Source organism: Orbicella faveolata, unplaced genomic scaffold (genome assembly GCF_042242905.1).
Source record: "Orbicella faveolata isolate gen_17 unplaced genomic scaffold, um_ofav_v1 contig_13, whole genome shotgun sequence".
Classification (NCBI taxonomy): Eukaryota; Metazoa; Cnidaria; class Anthozoa; order Scleractinia; family Merulinidae; genus Orbicella; species Orbicella faveolata.
In genome coordinates, this window is record NW_028301540.1 from 20,218,757 (window position 1) to 20,233,631 (window position 14,875).

At 37.2% G+C, this 14,875-nt stretch overlaps 1 protein-coding gene and 1 pseudogene across 5 annotated transcripts in view; one reads left to right on the plus strand and one right to left on the minus strand.

Annotated features, from left to right (window-relative positions):
• LOC110054105 (polyglutamylase complex subunit TTLL1-like) overlaps positions 1 to 14,875 on the plus strand; it is a 101,000-nt gene that overhangs the window by 72,435 nt on the left and 13,690 nt on the right. For 3 of the 5 annotated variants that reach the window (XM_089284977.1, XM_089284979.1, XM_089284981.1), the window contains 4 exons: positions 1,626 to 1,760; positions 5,889 to 5,997; positions 6,076 to 6,156; positions 6,979 to 7,041. In XM_089284977.1, coding sequence (XP_089141103.1) covers positions 1,626 to 1,760; positions 5,889 to 5,997; positions 6,076 to 6,156; positions 6,979 to 7,041 — 388 coding nt within the window. Of the gene's footprint in view, positions 1 to 1,625; positions 1,761 to 5,888; positions 5,998 to 6,075; positions 6,157 to 6,978; positions 7,042 to 12,531; positions 13,350 to 14,875 lie in introns of those variants that run through there. The other 2 variants (XM_089284980.1, XM_089284978.1) reach the window with 2 other exon arrangements.
• On the minus strand, positions 4,201 to 5,789 carry LOC149115522 (uncharacterized; annotated as a pseudogene).

The following is a 14,875-nucleotide window of genomic DNA, read 5'->3' on the forward strand; positions in this document are numbered from 1 at the left end:
TTGAAAACATGACAAAACCGTATATACATGTATGTTTTCGCAAATCTCTTGCTATCCTTGTGGTGCCATTCTCTTAAGAACAAAAGCAATTTGTTAGAAAAGCATGCGCAAGTAAGGTAGCGTCAGTTTCGACTACATGTTAGGTGAAAGATTCATTTCATACGGGATCACACAAATTTGGAGTGCTTTTCCTTTTGATAGAACACAACATGTAAGATGCATGCATTTTAGCATTGCTAGTGTGAAAATCTCCGTTTTCAAGTTCAGATCTGCGTGTTTTTTCAAGTGATGCCACACTCTTGTTTTGACTGGGTATAGCAGCTATATTTCAGGTAAGGTCAGTTCTCCCTTTTTTAGTGCAAAGAACACCACTGTGACTGTGTATCTTCTTAGGTTCAAATAAAGAACGGAAACATATTGCTTCTCCATAGTGGCTTGTTTATTTCCTCTTCTACGAAGGGAGCAAAAAGTTCATATTCAGCCAAAACTTTCCTGCATTAGTTAAATGTAAAACTAGTAAATTTGTGACAAAAAACTTCACAATTATTGCCGCAGACTCCATGTCACTTACTGAAACTGCCAATTAATTTCATCAGTCTTTGAGGTGACTCGCTCACTGATGTAGGATATAATTTTGACAAAGTAACGATCTCTACCTTCAGTACTTCTTATTGAAATGCTCCTCAGTTTTGTCAATTTATAGCATTATATATAAGTTTGACCTGAATAAGAACACACTATTCTGTGACTGGACACCACTATTCGATACTAAGATTAGTTCTTGTTTATTGGTGAAAAGAAAATTTGCATTTTGAATAAAACAAAGTCATTCCTCTTTGTTTTTACATCAGATGTTTAACTTTATTCCATTTATCTTCAGCAGTAAGTAAAAAATGTCCATCTTTCTTATGGTTTTAAGGAAACAAGTCTAGGGTATCATGTTGCATACCTTAACGTTGGCGTGAAAAATAAAATTGTCACATTTGCCACTTCTGCGTATTATTGAATTTAAAGTGACTGAAACTCAGCGTAAAACACCACCATAAAATTCAAAGCAGTCTTGACAAACCTGAAACATACACAGTGATAAGATTACATCTCATCGCATGTTTCTCCGCTCATATTTTGCAAGGGGAAAAGGCCTAGTTGACTACCAAGGGAGAGAATGGTGGGAGTGAGGACCTATGTCTTAACTGTATCGGAGCCATAAATTGCACTCTGCACTATCTGAGATTGCCTCACTAGTTTTCAAGATGATGTCCATTTCTTCCTAAATGATTACTCCGGTAATTGTATTCCACTCGGTCTGTTATTACTTGTACATTATTTACTCTTGGATTAAAGGCACTTTCTGTCTTTGTGGTAGCTAGCTAAGGTTGACTCTGGAAAAGAAATATCCTGTAATCTTGTAGGTGCCTGGAAACCCTAAAAAGTGTCCATGCCTACCTTGCTGTAAAATTACCATTTATAATTAATGATAAACATTATTATTTATAATTCTTACAAAAAGTGTTCATGGTAGCTGTTCTGAGGATACAGATAATTTATGTAGGATGAAATGTTTCAGTTTAAGAACCCAGTGGTAATAATTTATGTCCTGATGACTTGATGTGATTTTATTGTAGACTTGTTCACCCTGGTGGTAAAGATGCCTATGTAATATCAAGGTACATTGATAATCCTTTGCTTATTGGTGGCAAAAAGTTTGATCTACGTATTTATGTTCTGGTGACGTCCTATCGGCCTCTAAAGTGCTATTTGTAAGTTATCTCCTTTTTGTATTTTTTAGTTACCATTAATTTTTTCTCACAAATGATGAATATTATGTGAACTGTAGATAGGGAATAACTTGTCAAGAAACCAACAAATAAATTGCATACAAATAAAATAATAATAAATAACACTTAGTTGAGCTTCCATAAGAATATCAAGAAATTTGTTTGGCACAAAAATCTTTTACCTCTTCACCTTTTTGATATATGTGTCAGCCAATATTTGTGGTAATCAGTTAACAGGCATTAAGCTCCTTCAAAATACACCCCTTCTCGTATGCCAGTTCACACAAAAGACAATACTTCAGTCTGTAAATTACCTTACTACCTAGGCTGTTTCTCAATAGTAGCTCATGAGATCATGTTAATCATTTTTGTAAGGATATTGACATCAAGTTAGTGTTTACCTCATTCAAATGAAGAAATTTTCTTGTGCACGCTGTAATGCTGGGTATGCATCTGCAAAACTTGTCAACCTTTTTTTACATTCATCCATGTACACCACCTCTTTTGTCTCTGGGCCCTGGGAGTCTTATGGCCAAAACAGACTTGATATCTGCCTTTCGCCTTATGCCAATCCACCCTGAGGACTGGAACTTCTTGGGCATATACTGGCAATTTCAGTACTACACAGATCTTTACCTTCCATTTGGGCTTCACAGTGCCCCTTTCCTTTTTAACCAAATTTCTGATGCTTTGGAATGGATTCTTACCCACAACTATGGCCTCTACCATGTTATTCACATTTTGGATGATTTCTTCATAGCTCAGCTTACAAAAATTGATTGCCTAGGGAGCTTTACTACCCATTTTAAGGTGTTTATGTCCCTTCAGGTTCCCACCATCGCCTCTAAGACCATGGTGCCCTTACAAATCGTAGAGTTCATGGGCACTGTACTAGGCAGTAACCATATCAAAGCACGATTGCCTGAGGACAAGCTTGCCAAGATACGGCAATTATTGGACTCTTTTACCAACTACTGTTCTGCCCCCCTTGTATATCTCCAGTCCCTTATCAGCACTCTGCAATTCACCTGCAAAGTAGTAGTCCCGGGTAGAACCTTCCTTCAGCGCATAATAAATCTCACCCGCAGGGTAAAGGATCATTTTCATCATATCCGTTTGAACAAGGAGTTTTCCAGGGATCTTCAAATGTGGAAAGTATTTCTTGTTCAATGGAACGGGTGTTCTTGTTTCCTTGATTCCTGGGTCACCTCTTCCCCTGACCTGCAGCTATATACTGATACAGCTAGACATACAATTGGGTTTGGAGGCTTTTTCAATGGTAAATGGTTCCAGGGCAGGTGGCCCCCTCATTTACTCATTAACAAGCCCAAAGGGATAAGTATTGAATGGCAAGAACTCTTCCCTATTGTTCTTGCTTGGCACTGTGAACCCCCCCCCCCCTTTTCTGGCAAACCCCTTCAGTTCTGGTGTGACAACCAGAGCATTGTTGCCATCATTAACTCAAATGCAAATTACACAAGCTGCTGTCTGTTTACACAATTATTTAAGACAGACAGAACCCGCCATATATTGTCCAACAGGCTTTGTGGATAGCTTTGATAGTTCGGGTAATATCCTACTACTACTACTAGTATTACTTCGGCAGATGGCAACATAAGCGCTATGCAAGATTTACCACCTCCGAGGGGCAGTAGATATGCAAATTCTGCATTGGAAACTAGAGAGGCTTTGAAGTCTTATCTTAACTCTGACCAGGGGGCAGTTTCATGGCAGTGGGACTATGTGCAGAGTAGAGGGCCTATCCGGTAACATGATAATAGACAGCAATAATTGTCTTGAACAATATGTAACACTTGTATTTTTCCAACTATAAACAAGCAGGGTCAACCTGCATGTGAAAGAGTTTCCAAATAATTGACCTTGAAATGTCAATGAATATATTATATTTGTAACTTTTAGTACAAAAGTTCTATTTTCGATTGATAGAACTGTTATGAAGAAAATGGGGATTTGTTTATAAACAGTTGTTGTAAAATAGTAATCCCCTTGGCGTGTCTTCATTGTAATTAAAGTCCCAGGGACTGTAAGGACTTATTTCTGAAACTCATTATTGCACAGCTCATAAAGGAAAATATGTAGATTAACTTCAGATGTGTTTAAATGCACTTCACAGTTTTAAACTTAATCAACATGTTAATTTCCATTGAGGTCATCAAGAAATCCCATGTGTGGCTGATTGGTTTGACTTTGATAGAAGAGATGGCCAGGCCTAAGGACAGGCTCTTCTTCAGACTCTGCCAGAACATTAGGAACCTGATGAGCCCTTTTCAATGACTGATTCCTGCCACTGTTTTTTTGGGAGCTGTGCATTTGGTGACTAGAGTAAGGCACAGAACTTGTAATGTATGGTGCAGACATAGAGGGTGTAGAGAATGATGCTAACACTTCTTGGTATAAAATGTTATATATACTTGCATTTAACCCTCCCTTTCTGTTCTGGTGCTATCTGGTGGAGTTGTGGAGCAATTAGAGCACCAAAAAGCTCATCTTCATCTTTTAAACTTGAGGTGGTTGTTTGCTTCTTCCCAATCTGCCCAAGGGCTGCACCTATGGATTGCAAGACTTCTACTGCTGCAGTTGAAACATCCTGGTTCATTCTTGCTTTAGCTTTGGAATGCAGCTTGCTCTTTTTATGTGGTCTAAAATTATTAGATGACAGATCATCACTGACATATGAAGACACTTTGCCTTTTTCTCTTATGTCAGATATGTTTTCCTTTTCTGGGGATGTATCATCTTGATTTGTTGGTTCATCGACCTCTGACTCCTCATTTTCTGAATTAACTGTAATAGAGTTACTAGTTATTTTCCTTGGCTTATAAAACAGATCAAGCCATGCTATGTAGGGGAACATATCTCCAGCTTCATCCTTTACTTTTGAAACACCATCCGATCCACTGCCACTAACTTTGGCCTGTTTTAATTTCTTTTGATCCCGGCTATATCTCATTCATAAATTTGTAAACATTGATTTTGCCCCTGCCCCTGAAAACAAACAAAAACAAGTTAACAAGGGCGCATTCATAATATATATCTAGTGGGGGGCTATAATTTTTCCGGTGCATTTTTGGGAGGCCAACTCCCCACGTGTGATATCCTGCAAACAAAGGTTATTTATCAAGGTGGTCTAAAAGCTAAACATTGTACTCTGCATGTAACTCATTATGTCCTAATTTTCACTTGAGTGAAAAAATCAATGGTGGCCATTTTTAATATGGTCACGGCCATCCATTATTTTAAAACTATCCAACATGATGCCTGTTGAAATGAGTATTATATCCTGCTACAGACAAAATATTCTAGCTCATCCCATATCCAGCCATTAAAATTTCTTGTATTCTCGTATTCCACATCTCGCTCCATTTTAACTCCCATCCCGCACTCTGCCAAACATAGCTTTCTTTTTTTTTCTCAGGTAACCTCTCAGCAGACACAATACTACAGTAACAAATACCCAAATGGAAAAACCCAAGAAAACTGCAGCCATACAACAGCATGATCCTGACTAACGAAAACATCAAACAAATGAAACTGTATTCACTACTGCAATACACGCCGGTCTGAAGTCCTACTTGTTTAGCGACATCCTCCCATGCTAGCCTTTTTTTGCTGTTGTCTTTGAAGTCCCTGCAGGACTTGTCATAAAGAACAGGGAACTGTCTCACAGCCTCTGCCAGTTTTTCCTCTAGAGCCGCCAGTTTTTTTTCTTGCTCTAAGTTTGAAAGGGACTGGTAATGTGTTTTTTGATTGGCTGATAATTACGCTTCCACTTCCGATTCCGTTCACCTTGTTCTCACTGGATCGGAAGTGACGGAAGCAGAAGCAGAAACGGAAGAAAAAGAAACTCTTCTGATCCTTCTGACTCTGATTCTGTCGAGCTTCCGACTCCGCTTCCGATTCCACTTTTTGATTTATACTGGATCGTAACGCTCCTTGCGCTTCTGATTCCGACTCCGCTTCCAATTCCATTGCTAGTGTGAACCAGCCCATTACATGATTTTTACTAACAGTAACTATGTCCCTTTCTAACTCACTAATAACTAATAAGGTCTTCAAAAAGCTTGATGGAACTTTGTAAATGCATTTCAGGTACAAACTAGGATTCTGCAGATTTTGTACAGTCCAATACAATGCAAGTCTTAATGAACTAGACAACATGTTTGTCCATCTCACAAATGTGGCTATCCAAAAGTATGGGGTAGGTTAATTTCAAATATAGTAAGGAGTGCTAAGTGCTAAGCTCGTATTTATTCAATTCTTCTTTAATCTTTTAAAGGAGGAGTATAATCCAATTCATGGAGGCAAATGGACTGTTAAAAATTTACAATTTTATCTTGAAGGAACCAGAGGCAAAGAGGTACTAAGTAATGCAGTCTGCTTCACATTGTTGTATACTGTTTACTGTGTAAAATGCTTCAGAAAGTTTTCCAATACCTGTTGTTTGAATTATCTATTCAAATTCTAGGAAGTGTGAAGGGCAGAGTAGGCAGCATTATATATATATGCTACATGTACACTTGTGTTGTGTTAATATTTGGTAAAGGAAATGGAACTCAGGAGCAAGTTGTCAAAAACTCAATCAAGTCTGCTTGCAGTGGAAATGTCCCCCCCCCCCCCCCCCCCCACCTCCCTAGTCCCACAAACGTATTTTCAGCTCACAAATTGCAGGTTATCGTGATCACTCACTTGGTCAGTCAATTCCCATAAACTTTTTTCTCTAACTGAATTCCTTTAGGACATGCACAATTTATTTGTTTCAAGAAATAACAAAGCAATTTATTATTTAGCAGTTCCCATTTCCTCAGAGAAAGACAAACAAGGAAGTTCATTTGTCATTTGGCCTTTCAAATAAATTAAAGTGACATCATGCAAATTGGTAAAAGAACAGTGATCAGCCAATATGCTTAACAAAACTGATCAAAATTCTAATTTTAAACAAACAAAAGATCAGGGAAACTGATCAATTTTTTTTTCTGTGGCTGAAATCAAGAAATAATTAAAGTTAAATTTAATGTTTTGCAGTTTCTTGGACTCAGTCCAAACAGCTGTTTCTAATTTGAGATTTAGTACATCAATGTTTAAAGTAGCATTATCTTGGGAACTGAAATCTTGCCTTACCATTTTGTTGTTGTTCTTGTTTTTTCCTCATTGCATTACTGTAACATTTTTTACCGTTCAGGTGACAGACAAATTGTTTGATGATATCAACTGGTGCATTGTCCACTCCCTCAAGGCTGTTCAGGTACCATCAGTTTTATGTAGTTTTGCTTGGCCTATCATTCTGAACACAAAGTAACTGATTGGTTAAAGACAGGTCATCAGTCATGGAGGCTTGCAACAGTTTCCAGCACTTTTCTAACAGCTATACCTTCAAGGATGAATACTACCACTATACTACCATAATAATGGTATCACACAAATGTTCAATCATTGGTAAACAAGTTGCAGTCATGCATTTTATGTGGCAGGTTACCATAGCAACAATACAACCTGTTAAAAGCACCCTTAATTTTAGTTCAAGCACTTAGAACTCCAAAACAAGCTCAGTAACCCCCATGTTCAACTCATTCATGCATGCATGGGCAATGAATGAGTTTTAGCAATGGGGGCCTTCATCCGGGAATCTGCATGGACTTTAAATCAGTGTAGACTTTTAAATTGGCCTAGACTTTTTAATCGGCATAGATGGAAATTAAATGTTGATTTATTTATGCTGATGTTAACCGGAAATAATGGTGCGAGTAGAAAGTAAGTGAAGAGAGTGGACTAGGGCTTGAACCTCAGCCAGACTTCAGTCACTGGATTTCAAGGCAAACTCATTATCCACTTGGCCATCTCAACTTTCCCGCATTGGCAGGTGCAAAGAAATGCTCTATATAGCTGGGGTGTTACACAGGCCATCTGAAAATGCCATGTCACCGGTTGTTATTACAGATGTTGTCCTGAAAATCAGATGGGATGTCCACTGTATACTGTATTAGTTGTTGATATACAGAGTGAATTTGGTTGGAAATATTGAAAATTTTAGAATTTGTGGGGCACAAACTAGTTGCGAGATATTCCTTCATTACGGTCATTACAGGCTCAATGAGTGTAAGCTCCTCAGCTCAAGGCAGCAATTGTGGATTTTGACTTCCTGCTTTTGCAATTTCTGGTGAGCAAATATTGCTTTCTTTAATTGCTTTGAATTTTCTTTCAAAAAAACATACATGTACAGCCCACACATCAAATTGAAATGACCCAGAACTAAACTAAAGCCTGTTTCAGACTTAGAGGTTTACAATCATTGCATGACAATTGCAATAAAGCTCCATTATAAAGCTATGAAATTGCTATTACCACTGAAATGCCAAATGAATACTGTTGCTTTATAATAATGGCCCTAAGTCAAATAACATCAGTAATAGATGATGTCCTGAATTTCATAAAGAGCAAACTGTACTTCCTTGCTGATTATCTTTGCTCATGTGTTACACTCGTAGGCCCGGATTGATCAGGCAAAACAAGAAATTAAGTTTAATGAATCTAACCATGAGACACAAACTGACTATCTTAAAAGCTGTGTGACATTTGGTAACCATGACTGTCACCTAAATGGGATTGAAATGCAGGTTAATAATCAATTCAATGCCTATATCTTAGATTGTTGGAAACAGAGTTGATCAGAGTTATCTACTGTGTGCTTGCTTTCTTAAGAATCCTGTCCTGCTAGGACTGGGTCAACTAAAAAGGGATGTTCCCTATTTCTACTATCTTCCAAATTATTTATGTTTTTATCTTCATCTTTTTTGTATTGAAATTCAGAGGGAGCAGTTAATGTTACATCTACTGGATTATTCCTGGCTACCCATAATAGTTATTCATTAAAAAACAATAAGTAATTGTTATAAACAATGGTACAGCCAAATGAATAATGACAATGACAACTCAAGAACTTTAATGATAAATGCTTTGAGTGCAGGGTTGATTGTCTTGGCAAACTGACTTCATCAGACAAGAAGCTTTCCTTTGAAAACCAAGCGTGCACACTTTGAACTTCATTAACAGATAACTGATGTACATGTAGCTCACCATCACAGCGTCATTAACTCACCTTAGATATTGACATAGTCATTAAGACTGTCTCATATTCATTAAAATAGAAAACATATTGGTACAAATAATACCACTACAACCTGGATTAATAGACACTGAAATGCTCTGTTGAAAAATTTCAACCACCAGAAATCAAGACTGTTAATGAACTGTCAGACTACCTAATGTCTTTGTTATGAAACTTCTTCACTGCCATTTTGGTATTATTATCAGGTTAAACCTTTGTTAAATTAGAGTTTTTTGAGTTAATGGTATATGGCCAATCTGAACAGAACTTACCATCAAGCAGTTTTGCTTACCATTTTCACAAACCGTTGACAAGCTGATTTTTCTGTGTAAATGATAAACAACCCACATTTCCAGAATGCTGTGAACAAGATATTGTGCACTTGAATATCATAACATGATAACATAAGTGGCACAAGCCTCAATAAAAACCCAAGAGACTATGTTGTTGCTTAAGTAATAATTATTATATAAAGTAAATGGTCAGTTATATCAGCGTACATGTATATTTATCTACATCCACTCAACGTTCCCACCTTGCATTCCATCAAAACAACAAAATAGGCTTAATATAATGCATGTGATATAGAATATTCAGCTTTAATTCTGTCCTGTATTTTGTGTAACATGGTACATGTATAAAACAGTTACACAAGCTTTCTCAAGGTTTACTGACAAAGTTGCACTAATCACTTGCATTTTTTTTGAATAAAATACCATACATAAACTGTAACAAGCAAACAGTGAATGAGGCTTTCACTTCATTTAGACAACACAACATTTGCTAAACAATGAACGCAAATGCTTGGCGACAAAACACGCAGAACAATGCTATATTGTCTTAATCTATTGCACAGCAAATGATTCATTTGCCAAATCATCCAATCAATTGTAAGCCTGCTGATAGCTAAGATACATGTCAGGAAGAAGCTTGATGCTTACTGATGTGCCACCAACATTAGTAAACACAATAAACACTTAAATCATTTCATGGCTAAGGGCATGAATGAGTTGGCTCATAGAGCCCTTTGATTTATTATCAGATTGTGAAAAATATGCTAAAATACAACTTACAAAGTTTAAAGTTCTGTTGAGAGGGTTCAGAGCCACCTTAAATTTTTGAAATTTAAAATTTGTTTTCAAATCACCTCTCGGTCTGATGTCTAAGTTAGTTCGAAGATAACTGCAACTCAAGTTTTCCAAGGCTTGACCGAAAGGAAATTATGGCCACAAATTCGAGTGAAGAATCGACCACACACGATCCCAACAGACAAGCTACATGTAACATGACTTGGGAAAACGAAGGAATTCGACACAAAAAATCCCTTAATCTTTGCAGAAAAAAAAGTGCAGCAAAGGCAACCATTACCAAGAAGATCAAAGAAGTTACAGAATACATTTTTTTTTGCGAAAAAATAATTCTATGAGATACATTTGCATGACTGTTATGTCATGTTTTGATGTTAACTAAGCATGAATTCAGAACATAAACAAAAGAGCAAGCTTAAATTTTGGCCTGTAAGTAGTTTTAAAGCTCTCATTTGATTTGCGTTCATGAAAGGCCTGGCACACGCTACTGGTACACAGCTAAAAATCACCCATAATTTTGGTTCTTGTGAGTTTGCTTAAAATCAGATCATGTTGATATTTGGCAAGAAGTTGACATTTGTGAATATCTTCCCATTGAAAAGGTTTGGTTCTGCCTATATGGTTGAATAAAAGAGAGTAGTTTAAAAGAGTTGTCTTAAGCAGTCCCTTTTGAACGTTTCACATAACATTTGGAGTCTTACTAGGCCCATTTTAGGATCTGTCTGTTTTTATGAAAGTTACCCAGTTTAACTTTAAAGTTACTGGTTTATGAGTACTCATTATCTTAACAATGACAGTAATCAATCGAAAAGTGAGGAAGTTAGAGCAGTTTACAGCAGGATTGTCATGTTATATCCGTCTAGATGCAGACTGAACAATGATTTGGAAGATCGTTTTTGTTTTAGTTCCTTTTGTTACAGAGAAGATAAGAAACTAATTTTTGAAATACTCACAAGTTCTGCTATGTAAAATGTGCCTAAGAAAAGCTTTCACTAAGTTGTTCCAAAATTGGAAGTGTTCAAAGACCATGCCTAAATTGTGCCAAATCATGCGTAATTGTGGCAAAGTAGTGTGTTAAAGAGCTCTAAAAGTATTCTTTAGACTAACCTGTGTGAGGTCTATAATAAAATCTTTGTTATATTTGATAATAAGCATTCTATTCAATCTCTAACCAGTTCCCGGTGTATTATAATTCTTATTTACCACTGATATTCAACAGTCATTGAACTACTTATGAGAGGTGGTAGAAGCGTTACAGTACGTTGGTGTTTTAAGGGGAGCAGGGATGGCACAGTGGTGAGAGCACTCGCCTCCCACCAATGTGTCCCAGGTTCAATTCCTGGACCCAGCATCATATGTGGGTTGAGTTTGTTGTTGGTTCTCTACTCTGCTCCAAGAGGTTTTTCTACGGGTACTCTGGTTTTCCCCTCTCCCCAAAAACCAACATTTCCAAATTCCAATTCGACCCAGGAATGCACAGGCATTTCTGAACGAGTTCTTGTGAACTCGTTGGTGCTCCATGGGTTATAAAACAAATTACATATTTACATACATATATTTACATTTACATAAGCATGTCTTCTTAAGTTGTTTAATTTAGACCAGTTGGAATATTTAACTCGCGTCTTCACAGAGAACGACTGTGTTGAAATGGTGAGGTTTAGCTCTCTCGAAGCATTGTCCGAAAGGGACCGTGAAAATGATGTAATCTTGCCACATACATCTATAGTGTCTAAGCTCATCCATCTTGAAGTAGCATAAAGTAAATATATTGTCTCAAGTGCTTGAGAATTTGCCTCAAACCTCATCTTCAGATTGTTTCTCAGTGCCTTAGATCTTCATTATGTTCGGATAATTGTTTAACTCATTTCCATCTTGAATCAAACTTTGCATAAATTAGTTTTCCATATATGGAAAATAGAACACCCACAAACATAGCCCTGCACAAGGAGGTCAATTTCTTTAAATCGCGAATTCAAAGTGCCACAGAGCACCTGCAGCAGAAGGCCCATGTAAAATTTTGATATCTGGGCTGCCACTTTTAAACTCCACGCCGCCTAAACTGTGGCTAAACTTTGCCTAAGTTGTGCCTAAACTGTCCTAAAGAGTGCCAGAAATGTGTCTTGCCTGTGCATAAACCGTGCCTTATTTGTGCCTTCTTTGATTTTACCCTGTGTTGTTGCACCAAAGCCGTGCCTTTCTCTGGAGAGCGAATTTGTGCGGACGCACAATGTTACGTTCATGTACACCAGTAGGCCGAAAATCTTCCCTCTCTCCCAAAGGGAAATTTGCTTTGGTTTGCAAAATTTCATAATTCAGGTTCTACGTCAATACTAAGTGTTGTTTGTTATTTTTAATTTGCTACCAATTAACTCAGACCACAGGGGAACTGAACCACATTATCATTTACATTGTTGTAAAATAAAATATACTGTTATTCACTAGGCCATTAACTAGCTGAACATTTTTTCTATGTGTTTGTTTACAGACATTCTCTAGTTAAATTCGACTTCTGTTTTCATTTATTTAACCCACTAACCAGGCAATTCAAGTTCCAAAACCACGCAGCTTTCAGAAATGGCTGAAAGAGGAAGCACTTTTAATGACTTCGCTAACCATTTCTGGTTTGAAACCCTTTTACATGGAAATTTCGTTGAAAAGGATGGAAAGAGAACTTCAGACTATCTAGACGTACCTTCGAATATATTGTCCAAGTGGCTGGTCCTGATTTGGCTTACTTTTTTGCTATGAAAACAAACATGGTCAAAAACGTGACCTAATGAGAATCTGAACACCACAGGGTGCGAGATACCATGCGACCGCAAGTGGATATATCTGTTGTCTTAACCTTGGTAACTGACCTAAACCAGCTCCGGGAGCATCATGGCAGAGGTAAGGTTAGTTGTCAAGTTTTGTATTAATGAAAACAACTTCAGATTGGCAGCTGAAGCATATTGAAAATTAACTAGACAGTGTTGGTCTGTATTTTATTAAAAACAATGGTACATGCTTGTCATGAATTAGCACCAATTAAACAAAGTTTGGATAAGGTCAAACAAGAAACCACAGCACCGCAAATGACTTTATTTCACCAAACACTGTTGCATGAAAAACACAAGCATCGCACACCAAAAGGATTGAGATCAACCCAACACCCCAATTTGGGATTTTATTCATTGCATCACCACTTTGAAAACAAAACAACAAGCTTAAATTTTGGCCTGTAGGCAATTTTAAAGCTCCCATTCGATTTTTGTTCATGAAAATCTTCTTGCTCGTCCAAAGCACAGTGGACCTGAACACTGTATCAGCAATAACATAATCATTTACATTCATGTAAAATAAATGTACTGTTATGTACCTGTGTTCCTGGGTCTGTTTGAGCCGTTTAGACGGGATTTGACTAGAAGCAAAGGCTTGGTGTGCATTTTAAATATCATCTTTTATTATATAGATGTGAGTGTTTTACTGGGAAATACGCCACTCGTAAAATTCATACAAAACCACATCTAGAACTCAGGTGGCGTATTTTCCATATCCTCACTAGTGAAGGTATTGATGATTTTACTGATATCAAGTTTGTCTCTTAAATTGTACTTAAGAGCTTCTGCCTGAGAGACCAGGGCAGACTTGGAAATGAAGGTCGGCCGATTTCACTTAAAATTGGTAAACAAAGTCGTTATGTGGACTTATGTAATATGCCAAAGTTTCAGGTTCAACAACCATTTTTTAGCCAAGTTCTGGATATCAGCCCCTCAGGGGTCCTCAGAGGCTGATTTTTAGTGTAATTTTGGCCACTTTTCATTCTCTCTTTTAGCAACGTAAAATTAATTTCAGACAAAGCCAAAACCATATTTGTAACGCCCTATCCTTAGGCTTCTATAATTAAAAACATTAGCTCACGGGAAGTTTTTGTTAGCCTGTGGCTGTGATCACAACTTAGTCCTATTTGAAGCATATGGGGAGCAACCGGAAATGGCCTGTTTTTTAGACCGCATATGCCCATGTTTTATATTATGAAGTCTTAGTATCCCTGCAAAGTTCAGCCCTTAGTTTAGTAATACCAAGAAAAAAAAACTGTGGTTGAGGCTTTTTTACTACGAAACATTTTTAGAGAAGTTACCTACTACGCACTTCCTGTCAAACTCTCAATTACTTTTTAGGAGAGATTTTTAGACACCAGCTGCACAATTAACAAACAATCAATGATCCCAAAGTAAATTATTTAAAGGAAATATATATTTTCAAACCATAAACTAGAAACTTTCCTACTGACGGATTTGAAACTAAATTTTATGTAGCATTTGTACCCTGTACCCAGGGGACTGGAAGGTGAGGGGAAACTTGATACGTTGAAAACAAGAAAAGTAATTAAAATACAATGAAACAAGTTGTTTACTGAGTGCATAAGTTAGGTGGGAAAAGCTGAGAAAAAAGCCTTATTTATGGGACTCTACCTTGTTTCCATGGCAACCTTGCTTTGTCAGGCATAATTACCCTAAGTTTGACTTTTCTCATCTAATTCTCTGTTTTTTATTGACGTTTTCAAGGTTTCTTGGGACAAACATAGTTTTTTGCACTTTTTAATTCCTTTAATACCCTTTCTCTTCTCTTTTAATTTTGTTATACCTGGCAAACTGAAACGATATTTTGATTTCATGAAGTAGTCATGAAATCCAGACATGGTGGGTTCAATATGACGGATGTTTTGAAATTTATGACATTCTAACGTCACGTGCCTTCATAGCTGACTATTCACCATAATTAGAATTTCAAGTCGTGAGTTTTTTTCTCCTTCCCCCTGCCAGAAGATCACAAATACCTTGTGTGACTAGTGGTACCGAAATTTCCGACTTAATTGTGACGCACTCAGAGGTGCTTTCCTT